Source organism: Spermophilus citellus (genome assembly GCF_964194105.1).
Source record: "Spermophilus citellus genome assembly, chromosome: 1".
Lineage (NCBI taxonomy): Eukaryota > Metazoa > Chordata > Mammalia > Rodentia > Sciuridae > Spermophilus > Spermophilus citellus.
Window position 1 is genome coordinate 39475435 of NC_138182.1, and position 13523 is coordinate 39488957.

Genomic DNA, 13523 nt, shown 5'->3' on the forward strand with positions numbered 1-13523 from the left:
TAGATTAATGCACTGGTTAGGTCAAGGCTCCCATAACCCAATCATTTTATCTCTGAGCTTTCTTAATTTTTAGAGTTATTATTTGCATAGGCATTTCAGGATAAAATTTCCATCTAAGTAGGATTTCATAAGTTCATTATCCATCAGTATTAATGTATTAAATGTCCCAGTGATTTCTTTGACCTATGAGTTATTTGGAAATGTTTTTTTTTAAAGATTTCAGATGAAAAGTGGGCATATTTTTTTTCAAAAAAAGTTACTGTTATTGCTTTCTAATGTAAAGTTTATGACCAGAGAATATGATCTGTATGACACCAGTTATTTGAAATTTGTTCAGACATGTTTTATGGTCTAGATCAACACTGCTCAATAGAACTGTGCCATAAAGGAAATGTTCTGTGATATGCACTTTCCAGGATGGAAGCCACCAGCATATGTGGCTACTGAGAACCTGAAAGTACTTGTGTAACTGAGGAACTGAATTTTTAACTTTATCTGGTTTTAACTAATTTAATTTAAATCGCTACATGTTCCATTAAATTATCCTCCTAGAACTCTAATTAGATGTAGTTTAACCATCTGAGTTAAGAAATTTTTCTTTTCTTTTTTTTTCTTTTTTTCTTTTTTTAATTTATTGTTAGTCGTTCAAAACATTACAAAGTTCTTAATATATCATATTTCACAATTTGATTCAAGTGGGTTATGATCTCCCATTTTTACCCTGTATACAGATTGCTGTATCACATCAGTTACACTTCCATTGATTTACATATTGCCATTCTAGTGACTGATGTATTCTGCTGTTTATCCTATTCTCTACTATCCCCCTTCCCCTCCCCTCCCCTCCCCTCCCCTTTTCTCTCTCTACCCCCTCTACTGTAAATCATTTCTTCACTTGTATTATTTTTCTCTTACCCCTCCTTTCCTCTTATATGTAATTGTGTATGACCCTGAGGCTCACCTTCCAATTCCATGCGATTTCCCTTCTCTCTCCCTTTCCCTCCCACCTATCATCCCTGTTTAATGTTAATCTTCTTCTCAAGCTCTTCGTCCCTACCCTGTCCTTGGTTACTCCCTTTATATCAAAGAAGTCATTTGGCATTTGTTTTTTAAGGATTGGCTAGCTTCGCTTAGCATAATCTGCTCTAATGCCATCCATTTCCCTCCAAATTCTATGATTTTGTCATTTCTTAATGCAGAATAATACTCCATTGTGTATAAATGCCACATTTTTTTATCCATTCATCTATTGAAGGGCATCTAGGTTGGTTCCACAATCTTGCTATCGTGAATTGTGCTGCTATGAACATCGATGTAGCAGTGTCCCTGTAGCATGCTCTTATTAGGTCTTTAGGGAATAGACCGAGAAGGGGAATAGCTGGGTCAAATGGTAGTTCCATTCCCAGCTTTCCAAGAAATCTCCATACTGCTTTCCAAATTGGCTGCACCAATTTGCAGTCCCACCAACAATGAACAAGTGTACCCTTTTCCCCGAATCCTCTCCAGCACTTGTTGTTGTTGGACTTCCTAATGGCTGCCAATCTTACTGGAGTGAGATGGTACCTTAGGGTGGTTTTGATTTGCATTTCTCTGACTGCTAGCGATGGTGAGCATTTTTTCATGTACTTGTTAATTGATTGTATGTCCTCCTCTGAGAAGTGTCTGTTCAGGTCCTTGGCCCATTTGTTGATTGGGTTGTTTGTTATCTTATTATCTAATTTTTTGAGTTCCTTGTATACTCTGGATATTAGGGCTCTATCTGAAGTGTGTGGAGTAAAGATTTGTTCCCAGGATGTAGGCTCCCTGTTTATCTCTCTTATTGTTTCTTTTGCTGAGAAAAAACTTTTTAGTTTGAGTAAGTCCCATTTGTTGATTCTAGTTGTTAACTCTTGCGCTATGGGTGTCCTATTGAGGAATTTGGAGCCCGACCCCACAGTATGTAAGAAATTTTTCATTTCTCTGTTTCTTTGACCTACATCCTGGTCAACATCTTCAGATCTATTTTTCAACTTGCTACTTATTTCTTTGACTGTGTAGAATTTTTTTTAATAGTTTGCCTATTCTGAGGGTAAAGGTCTTCAGATAAACTGACTATATCGGGGACTTCATTTTGACTCTGCACCTTTCCTGGAGTCTGGCTTTTCTCTACAGTCCCTTCATGGCCGTTTACACCATGCTTTTAAAAACAAGCCATGGGCTAGGAGAAATATTTGCAAATCACATATACAATAAAGGACTCATTGTATCCCCAATATGTAAAGAACTCTGTACTCAACAGTAAATCAATAAACAGTTCAATTAGAAAAATAGATAAAAGACTTAAATAGTCACTTCATCAGAGATTTTTAAAATGGCAAATAAGTACAGGAAAAGACGTTCGCTGTCATTAGCCATTAGGAAAATGCATTTAAAAACCATGATGAGACCCTGCTACATACCTATTAGTGTCGGTAGCTGCCACATAGGAACTGAGTTCCCCTTAGCCTTGAGTGATGAGAATGTGGAGATGTGGCAAGCCAGCCATGGTCTGTGTGTGTGAATGATGAGCATTGAGGGCACAAAGTGGACTGAACCAACGTTACCCTCTGTTTGGGCAAGCCTTGCTGTTGTCTTTTCAGTTGCTCTACCATGATCCCCACATAGCTCATGAGATGGGCATGGCCTTCATAGATGTTCATCAATCTGCTGACATCAGACATCATGAAGCTAGACTCAACCCCCTGAAACCTGACCCCTTGCCTCATTTGAATGGCTTCTCCCCAAAAAAAGGTTCAACACATTCTCTCTCTCTCTCTCTCTCTCTCTCTCTCTCTCTTTCCACAGACCCCTAAGGTCAGAGGAGCCATCACAGGACCCAAAGAAAAAAGTATTTCTGTCTCTGTGTGATTATTACATGCATCCCAGTTCACCTGGAGTGACCCTGAGTGTTTTAGTCCCGGAATGCGACATATTAGAATGGATAAAATCAAAAGTACAGACAGTATCAAATGCTAGAAAGGAAGCAGAGCAACTGGATGTCTCATTCATTACTGGTGATCATATTAAATGGCACAGCCACTCTAGATAACAGTTTGACAGTTTCTATTTAAACATATACTTATTTTACCACACAGAAATTACACTGCTGGTTATTTATCCTAGAAAAAATAAGAACATGCAAGAGCTTTGTAATGTTGTGAACAACCAATAAAAAAAAAAGACCAAAAAAAAAAAAGAATATTAACCCATAAAAAAAAATAAGAACATGTTCACACAAGACTATACATGAATATCAGAGTGATTTCATTTGCCATAGTCAAAAACTGTACAAACAGTTTTCAGTGAGTGAATGGGGAACATTGCAATTGAACACTATTAAGCAATAAAAAGAAATGTGCTATCAATCCAGGAAACAACTTGGATGAATCTCAAGTGCATTGTGCCAAGTATAAAAAGCCAACTTGAAAGTGTTATATTCTGTCTGAATCCATGTAGAAATCATTCCCTAAGTAAAAAAAAAAAAATTATGACTGATAAAGTTCAGATCTTTGATCATAAATATTATGGGTGGGAAAAGGTATGACTATTAAGAAAAATAAGAGGTACTTTCTTTGAGTTGATGGTGACTTCTACACATATGTGATAAAATTTCATAGAACTATTTACAACTGAAACCAAAAAAAGTTCATTAAAACTATTGAAATCCAAGCAGGGTGTGGTGGCGTACCTGTAATCCCAGAGACTCAGAAGGCTGATGCAGGAGAACCATGAGTTCAAAAGCCAGCCTCAGAAAATTAGGGAGACCCTATCTCTAAATAAAATATTAAAAAGGGATGGGGATGTGGCTCAGTGGTAAAGTGCCGCTGGGTTCAATCCTTGGTACCAAAAACACAACAAAAACAAAACAAAACAAAACAAACAAACAAAAACTATCAAAATCCAGATAAGATCTATATCTGAATTAATAGTATTGTACTAATGTCATTTTCCTGGGTTTTCCCACTATATGAAGATCATATAAGATATGGTCCCAGAAGCTATGGAAGAGTGCACAGGAACATATTATTTTGAAACTTCTTTAGAGTCTTAAACTTTCAAAATAAAAAGATATTGGGGCTGGGGTTGTAGTTCAGTGATAGAGTGCTTGCCTAGCACATGTGAGGCCTTGGGTTTGTTCCTTAGCACCACAAAAAGATAAATAAATAAGGATCATCAGCACCCGCGCAGAACTTTCGGATACCCACCCCAGCAGAAATCAAGGACGCCACTCTCACGCAGGACACCCGACAGCTTCCCACACACTGGAACTCTGGCTGCCACTCCTATGTGGACCCCCCATCTACCAATGTGGGGCTCCAAGATGGCAGCAGCTGAGATAGTCCCCTAAGTGCAGTAGCTTGCCTGTACCTGAATGATTGGTGGCCAGTTCAACCACAATGACAGGAGATTGACCTCAATTTGGTTCTTTCTGGCAAAATTGTGACCATAAACAGCATCCTGAATCCAGAAATGAAGACTTCTTAAACAACTCCCAGAAGGCAGTTCCTGGCAGCACTTAATCCTGAGGAAGCAGAGAAGCCTGGAACAAACTCCAGATGCCCTGCAGGGAACAGGTACTCTGTTATGGAAGGCAGTGCTGCCTGAGAGAAATGACTACTCAGGCTTTCCATATATTGTCCCAAGTGGTGTCCCCAGAAAAGTAAACAAGGTGCCACATAGATTAATGTGCTGCAGGGTAAGAATGTCCAGGGCATGTTTCTGCTCCTATGAGGTAGGAAGGCCTGGCAAGCCCACTTCCCCAAGCTCTTCCAATCTCTTAGTCCCAGAATGCCTAGAGGCAGATGGGCCTGGGCAGCACAGTCATGGCCAAGCTCCTTTCGGGTTCCCATGTATGTGGTTTCCCCTGGGTTTAGTTATTTAAAAGAAAAAAAAAAGTATTGCTTATTGGAAATTTAACTTTGTGCTCTGTAGTTTGCCTAGAAACCTTACTTTGTTCTCTTTGTGTTCTTGGTCATTGCTGATCTGGAATCAAGTACCAGATGGCCCCCAAACCTGCTTGAGACTCTGTTTGGATTGCATTCCATACATTCCTTTTCCTTCTCTGCTTCTTCTGCCTGCTTAGCAACTTCTGTAGCCAGCCTGGGATCATTAGAGTGTGTCCCTAAGCCTTTCCTTTTATCTCTGTAAGTGTTCTCCTTGTTGGAGTCACCTCCTCCTAACACCTCAATGGGTGGTTCTCAAAGCATGGTCCCAAGTTGAATGTGATGACACATACCTGTAATCCTAGCGACTGGGGAAACTGAATCAGGAGGATGGCAAGTTCAAGGCAAGCCTGGGCAATTTAGCCAGACCACAGCGTCTACAAATTGGACAGAAGTACAAATTTGAAAATCTGCATATTAACAAGCTCCCAGAGATGCTAATGCCTCATCGGACTGTGGACTCCATGTTCTGCAGCAAGAATCTATCCTAGAGGCTCTCAGACCATCAGAATCAGCATCACCTAGAAGGGAACTTGAAAGAAATGCAAATTCTTGGTCTCGTCCAGACCTACTACATTGGAAATTCTGGGAGAAGCCCTGAAATCTGAGCTTTAACAAGTCTTCCAGGTGATTCTGATGTGAACTGAAGTTTGAGAACTGCTGATCTAGTGAACGAGGGTGGGGAATAAAAAGCCTGAGAGGGGCTGGCACTGAGAGTCACTATAAAGACAAAGTAATGAACTATTTGTGGAAGAAGACAGTAAGAAGAAAGATCAGGGTTAGTCCTATTTATGTTCCAATTATGAGTGGGCATAACTGTTACAGTGATTTTTTTTTTCTTTTTCTCCCCAAGATTGAATCCAAGTCCTCAGCATGCTAGACAAGTACTCTACCACAGAGCCGCATCCCCAGCCTCTGAAACTTTTAAAAGACTTGTTACAACTTTGAATTTTGCATGTATTCACTTTTAAAAATATTTAAAAATTTTTTGTAGTTATAGATGGACAGCTTGTTTTTATTTTATTTGTTTCATTTTTATGTGGTGCTAAGGATAGCACCAAGTGCCTCACACATTCTAGGCAAGTGCTCTGCCACTGAACTATAGCTCCAGCCCCTAAAATATTTTTAAAATTGTCAATGATCTTTATTTTTATTTATTTAGATGTGGTGCTGAGAATTGAACCCAGTGCCTCACACATGGTAGGCAAGTGCTCTACCACTGAGCCACAACCCCAGCCTACATGTATTAGCTTTTGAAAAAATTTAAAATCTTATTTATTTCCCTTATCACGACAAGTAGTAGAAATTCATAGAACCTTTTAGACTTGCATGCACACTGTAGAGCTGAAAGAAAGGAAATACAAAACCATGGTCCTTTCCTTGAAGGGCCTAGCTGGGCCTTGGATGGGGGGGGGGGTTGTAGGTGGTACAGAGGTTCAGGTGGGAGGCACTGGAACATCTTGGGCTGCATAAGGATGGGGAAAGGGCTTTGGGAGGTGCTGAAGCTGTAAAAGTGAAAATCCAGCTTTGCTCCACCCCACACGTGTCCTAGACCCTGATTGTGGGCAAGTGGCTAGTCCAAACTGGTCTCCGGGCCCCAGCCTCCTGTCACCTGCTGCTCCCATTTAATCAGTGCATTCTCCTTCCTCTCCTTCTCCTTCCTCTCCTCCTCCTTTCCTTGGTACCACGCAGCAGTTCTGGCTCCTCCTGTGTGCTGGGTCACTCCTGTCTTACTCTTTTATTTGTGTTGTCCGATGGCTCAGAACAAAGGCCGCAGTTATCTGTTCATTTACTCTATTCATCCACTGAGGTGAAGACCTCGTTCCCTCACTAGCAGTTGAGTTCCGTGCAAGTTATTCACCTCAACAAGAGAGGCAGACTGGAAAAGAACATCTGGCCTTTGTCTTTTGGGATCATTACCAGTGGAAACAGTCACCTGCAAGGAAACCTGTTAAGTGGGTAAGAAGGACCATAGACCATCACCCTGACTGCCCAGGCTCAGTTCTTCTGATCTAGCTGATGAGTTTCAGCTCTTTTCACATAGATGCCTAATCTATCTATCTATCATCTATCTATCTACCTATCATCTACCTATCTCTATCAAACCCAGAGCCTCACACATGCTAGGCAAGTGCTCTATCACTGAGCTACATCCTCAGCCCTTATAAAATTTTATTTGAAACAAGGTCTTGCTAAATTTCTCAGGTTGTCCTCCAACTTGCTATCCTCTGGCCTCAGCCTCCTGAGTGGCTGGGATTATAGCACTCAGCTAGGTGTCTGATCTTCTTTAAAAAGTATGTGTCATGGGCTGGGATTGTGGCTCAGTGGTAGATGCTTGTCTAGTGTGTGCAAGATTCTGGGTTTGATCTTCAGCACAGAAAAATAAAAGTGAATTGTTTTTCTAAGGAGGTGATGAGAAGAGCCTTGTTCTCTCACCTCCTCTGTAACTTACACAGGATGAGGGACGGGTGAGTAGTTGCCCACACAGCATTCCCATAGGGCTGGCTCAATGAGCACAAATATTCTTGTGCTCTTGGGAAAGGAAATGTTGGGTTTTGAAGACTGCTCAGGGCTGAGCGGGGGGCTCTGTAGTGTATAGAGTTTGGGATCTTTAGAAAGTGTATTCCCAATTAAAAATTGCACAGCATCTGTGTTTAAGTAAAGCCCTTTTAAACCTCTACACTTGTGCAACCACTAACACTTAAATACAAAACACTTCCATATACTGGCAAATGTTATGACATGAGTAGAAGGGGTCAGGAGAGGGCATGTTCAAACTTTCAAACACCATTGACACATGGCTTCTGTGGCTTCTTGTGAACCTGGCACAGGGGTCCCTTGGATGCGAGGAGGTGTTGTACAATAGCTCTGAGAACATTTCCTGCAGAAGTGCAAATGTCTTCTATGTGAAAGAGGAGGAACATGATATTCTGCTTCCATCTATGTAAGTGCTTTTATTAACCTGTAAGCTGAATCTGTGTTCAGTCTAGGTGACACAATGACACATTTCAAACAAAAAAATGCCATTAAAAAGTTGATTGATTTTGATACCATGGCAAGGACTAATTTTTCTAGAGTATTTTGTCCTACACATCTGGCACTTAGCAGTTGCTTGGTAAATATTTGCCCTGCAAATGAATGAAATAACAAACTCTCCCACAAGGGTTGACAGTTCTCCTAACAAAAATGGTTTGGCCTATAGAAAGGAAAGGGGCTCAGATAAGTTGCTGGAATGCCAGCACAGATCTCAGTCAGGGTGGAGGGAGTAGTCAGGGCACAGCTTCCATGGCATGCCCAGGGAGGAGAGGGATGACCAGGACAGTAATCCACAGCTTCATTGTCCCTCTCCAGTGACCCTTGACTTGACCACTCTGGGTCTTCTCAATACCTTCCTTTTATTGACAGTTGTGAGTGCAAGAACAGACCCTCTTCCAGCATGGAGAACAATTTTAGATCTCAAAACAACTTTTCAAACAAATTTTTGACCATGAGTTACAGTAAAGATATGTTTTATTTTGTGAACCCAGGAAAGAAACCAACCAACATGTGATGCATTGATATTTTCTATTCTGTTCTTATTCACTCTGTTGTTTGCAGAAAAAGTGACCATTACAAATGATTTCAAATTTCATGAACATGCTAAGACCAGACAGGGACCCTGCAGGAAAGATAGGCTTCCAGTTCTCCTGGACAGGGACTGTGCAGTGCAGGTAACGGTGACCCTCCCCATACCCATACCTGGGAACATACTTAGGTCTCAGAAGAATGCAATATAAATTGCTGCTTTCTAGAATTTGAACAAGAAAGCTCAAAGGAAAAGTCTTTGCTTCTGTATCTACAATATTTTTTGGTTATCTTTAAGGTTCTTCACTGTGATCTCTCCTGGAGAGAAGGCAGCTTTTGACTGCTCCAGAGAGGGATTCCTGTGAGCAGAGAGCTCCAGCTCATCCTGACTCAGGGCTATCACGCGGACAGTGGTAGCAGCACAGGCTGGGTCTCTGCCATGAGATCCCCAAATCCAAGCCTGGTCCCCCAACACTGTGCCTCATTCTGTGAGGCTTCAACAGGTGTTCCTGAAAAGGAAGGTGGGGAGTTGGCTCTGTGATAAAATAAGTGAAGGAGGGCTGGGGCTGTAGCAAAGTGGTAGAGTGCTTACCTCACATGTATGAGGCACTGGGTTCCATCCTCAGCACCACATAAAAATAAATACATAAAAAGATATTGTCCATCCATTTACAACTAAAAAATACAAATAAAATAAATGAAGAAATCAGTCTTTGAATCATTAGGTCATACTGTCACTTGGGGAGTGTTGGTGGAGGGGCTGCTTCCTCACTAGCTGGGATCAAAGGCAGGTAAGAGGCTTCACTCCTGCACACATTGAGGACAGGCCAGGGAGTCAAGATGCTGAACTTGTGTTTGGCTAATAAAACGAAAAAGCAACAGAACTTTGTCAGCCTGTCAAGAAGACCCTGGTTGTTATGTATTCATCATTTTTAGTTGTAACTATTCAAAACAGACCATAATGATTTGTGGGACCTGAAGCAATTTAGAAATGGAGGCTGCCCAAACTGTGAGCTGTGAAGCAAAGTCCCCAAGTTAGCGAGTAAACTGAGCTAACTCTCCAGCTTCTGAATCTCATTGAGACCTTACTTCTGCTTGTCACTATAACTGATGAAGTTCTATTTTACAGCATTCGACACTCTTTTGATATTTGTGGATTTGAAGGTTCATGAACATCTCAATAAAAATCTGTAATAAGTATCAACAATCTACTGTAATTTAGGGATGAACTTTATCAACCCCAAAAGGAACCCAAGTACAATTGAGCAAGTCAGGCTTTGCCCACTTACAGGGGCGCCATTTATACAGACTGAGGCTGATGAGGCCCTGTTTGTGTGACACAGCAACAGCCTTCTGAAAACACATTTATTTAGGTACTGGGAATTGAACCCAGGGGCACTTTACCACTGAGCCACATGAGTCCCTTTTTAATATTTTATTTAGAGATAGGGTCTCGTTGAGTTGCTTAGGGCCTCGCTAAATTGCTAAAGCTAGCTTTGAACTTGTGATTCTCCTGCCTCATCCTCCAGAGCTGCTGGGAACATTTATGTTTTAAACTGTAAAAAATCAAAGTTTCAGAATTGTTCGTTAGAATGTCCAATGCATTCTCTTTCACAAAGCAACCTGTATGTTTTTCAACAATTACAATCTCATTGAGGGTGGGTGAGTATTTTAAAGTCTGGATTCAGACTCAAGCCTTCCTAGTTCCTGTCTGGGAAATCTGAGAGTCAGTTCTGTCACTAGTAAAACAGGGATGATGACAATTCTCATCCAAATAGGCTGAGGCAAAGGAAGGTAGATTAAAGTTCTTTTCAAAGCTCATCAGTAGTCATCTCAGAAGGCCAAGCTCTCTGTCCTCTTGTCTCTGTGCCCAACTTTGCTACTTCAAGGCTAGTGGCATTAGTACAACCCCATAGGAAGTTCCAGGGAAAAGTGGGTTGCACTGGTTTTATTCATAGCAGTTTTCAAAGAGCACATTTAGCCAAAACTTTTTTTTTGCTCCCAGTCTGTTGAGAGGTGGGACTCCTGAACATTGGAGTCTACCTGAAATTCTTACTTCTAAAAGTTTTTCACAAAGCCATATATGGTATATATGGCCATATATAGGTATTAAATATACCATATATAGGTATTAAATAATTCTTGGATCCAAACTCATCATCCTGTTTCCTTGTATATGTATATTTATATCCCAAACAGAACAAATACACCCCTGATCTCAGAGGTGACAATTTTTAGGCAGTATTGCTCTATCACTTAACTATAAAATGATTGATCTTATTCCCAGAGTAGAATGAATGAAGACTTAGAAAACCTCTTCCAGACACACTATAGATGTGGGATTTCATGATGCTAAAGTGAATACAGATATATGAAAGGGAACCTGTAATAACTGGTACAGATACATTTTATACTTTGATTTTAAAAAAATCATGCCAACAATTTCTAACCAACTTGCAAAATTTCAATAACTCTCATTCTTAAACAGCATTCATACCCCACTTTCTGTCTTTATTTCTCTACAGACCTGTTGTCTCCAAAGTCTTGTAATTGGCTCAGCTGTGCTGGTTAGGCCATTGTCTTTGTGTTAGCACTGGTCTCTGTGTAGCCAACTGTAACTCCAGTGTCTCCTCCAGGGTCCCCCCCAGTGTCCTTGCTTCTGCAGAAACCTCTTGGTTTGGACCGTTTTGCAAGCAGCAGTTTACGGGCGGCTGCTCTGTACTTCTTGGAAATGAGGTTGTAGAGGATTGGGTTGATGGATGCACTCAGATAGAATAGTTGCAGAGCGACAATGTTGAAGTACTGAGAGAAGTACATCATCCGGGAATCTTCGGTGTTTATGTAAATGATTCTGCCAACGTGGAAAGGCAACCAGCAAACTACAAATGCCAAAACCACCACCACTGCAAAACAAGACATAGGCACATTAGCAAAAGCATTAAAAAAATCAAATACCCACCCCTCCCCGCCCCGCAAAAAAAAAAAAAAAAAAAAAAATCCACCTGCAGTAGTATAGCAACAAAATAAATTAGATAGAACTTTCACCTAGCAAAATCTGCATGCATGGACAAAAACCAACCAGGTATTTAACTGCATCGATATTTGCTTTAAAACTTCACGTTAGGCTCATGTATGTGTTATCAAGACTGGGCATAAGCCAGAAAAAACAATTGCTCCCAAAAGCTGTTTTGGCAGCTTGAGGCAGATTATCTTGGAGGAAAAAAAAATCTGCAACAGGTCTACGCATCTTTGACTTTTTGATATGGGCATGGTTCACTCAGTCTTTGGGATAACTTAACACTAAATGAAATTTTAGTTTAATGCAATCTACCCGTCTTCTCAAAGGGTGCTGTGATTAATCCACAGCTGCGGTCTCTAACAGAGGCGGGTCAGCTACCCATCCTGGATCTCAGCAGCATTGGGAAGTCATTGCTGTCGACTAGATCCGAGCCCTGGGTTCCTCAGAACCCTGGGGGACTAGAGATGGTTTTCTCTAGAGGTAGAGGGCGAGCAGTTTGCCTGTTCCCACTTGCGGGGTGCTGACCAAGGACTGGCGAGTTTGGAAGAGAGGTGGCAGGACTTACGCAGGACGCGGACTGTCTGCCGGTGGCTCCTCTCCCGCCCCAGGGCGGCAGGACCTTGCAGCGGATCTCGGTTCTTCCACAGCTCTCGCCCGATGAACCCGTAGAGGACACTGAGGCACAGGAAGGGCAGGAAGAAGTAGGCAGTGGTAACCCACAGCATGACCCGCAAAGTACCCAACCGTGCGCGGCTTGGCCTGCACTCGCGGCTGAACAGTGCCGCGGCCGCTGCAGCCTCAGGTCCAGAGAGCGGGGACGACAGTGGCGCCCGCGAGGGCAAGAGGGGCGGCGGCACGCTGGACAAGAAGGTGTGTTGCTCAGTGCCGTTAAGGTCCACGATCGGGTAGATGCTGGGGTCCTGCTCAACGTCCACCAGAAAAAAGAAGGGCCCTGCGGAGAACAGGGCCACCGCCCAGAGAGCACCGATGAGCGCGCGGACGCGGCGCCGGGTGATGAGGACGCGGGCACGCAGCGGACGGCAGATGGCCAGGTAGCGCTCGACGCTGAGGGCTGTCATGTGCAGCAGAGTGGCGTAGGTGCAGCCCTCGCCCAGGTACAGGGACAGGCGGCAGAGCAGCGACCCGAACACCCAGGGCCGGGAGCGCCAGAGGCGGTACAGGTCGAAGGGGAGCCCGAGAAGGATGAGCAGGTCGGACACGGCCATGCTGCCCAGGTACAAGTTAGTGGTGGTCCGCATGTCCCGGTAGCGCCCGATCAGCAGCACGGTCACCACGTTCCCGCTCACCCCGACGGCGAACAGGCCCAGGCACACGACGGTCACCGGCACCAGCGTCCTCAGGGGGAAGGTGGAGCAGCGGCGCTCGTCGCACGGCGGCAGCGAGGCCCAAGGCGGCTCCCGCGCGCCCTCGGGGCCAGCGCTGCCGTTCCAGGGGCTACCCATGGCAGCACCGCGCGGCCGCTCAGCCCGGGTGGCGCAGGAGGCCCGTGCGTGGCCCCGGTGGGGAGCGCTTCTTCTCCCTGCCTTCCGCAGGGCGCGCCCGGCCCGACGGCGGAGCGCTGCGACGCTGCGAGCCCAGTGGAACCCCTGCGGGTACCGCCGAGCCCAGCCGCTCCTGGCGCGGGAAGGCGGCTCTGAGGGTTCGCTGCCCCGCGTTCGGGAGCCAGCGGCGCGCAGTCTCCGCCCCCGGCCCTCGCCCGCCCAGGCACCGCTCCCCGCGTCCTCCCAGCCCCTGGGTAAACCGAGGCGCTTCCCTTGTGGCCAATTGGAACTCGCGGCGGCCGCAGTGCGGGAGCCCTACCCACTCCCGGTAAGCGATTCCTTAACCTCGGAGAGGTTGGTATTGGCCCCTGCGCGCTGCGAGCACTTTTTGTAAGTCAAGAACACAGGGGGCTTTCTGGGGGATCTCTGCTTGTGTCCGGAAGGGGAATGCCCCCCATGACCACTAGGAAGCTACAC

General features: G+C 44.0%; 1 protein-coding gene across 2 annotated transcripts; it reads right to left on the minus strand.

The window, feature by feature from the left end:
* Positions 1–8563: 8563 nt before the first annotated feature.
* MLNR (motilin receptor) lies at positions 8564–13103 on the minus strand. Of its 2 annotated transcripts, XM_081300883.1 has the most exons (3): positions 12110–13103; positions 11053–11428; positions 8564–9384 (listed from the first exon to the last, which is right to left on the minus strand). In XM_081300883.1, exons 1-2 carry the CDS (start codon positions 13005–13007, stop codon positions 11094–11096), a joined length of 1233 nt encoding a protein of 410 aa, XP_081157009.1. In that variant the 5' UTR covers positions 13008–13103; the 3' UTR covers positions 8564–9384; positions 11053–11093. The 2 variants fall into 2 exon arrangements, with proteins under 2 accessions (XP_081157009.1, XP_081157008.1); XM_081300882.1 differs by lacking the exon at positions 8564–9384 and having other exon boundaries at positions 10850–11428.
* Between the last annotated feature and the right edge of the window lie 420 nt (positions 13104–13523).

Coding starts and splice junctions, on each gene's coding strand:
- MLNR (XM_081300883.1), bottom strand. CDS start 13,007: ATGGGTAGCCCCTGGAACGGCAGCGCTGGCCCCGAGGGCGCGCGGGAG. Junction 11,429..12,109: donor GCAGACAGTCCGCGTCCTGC/GTAAGTCCTGCC, acceptor CTTGTTTTGCAG/TGGTGGTGGTTTTGGCATTT.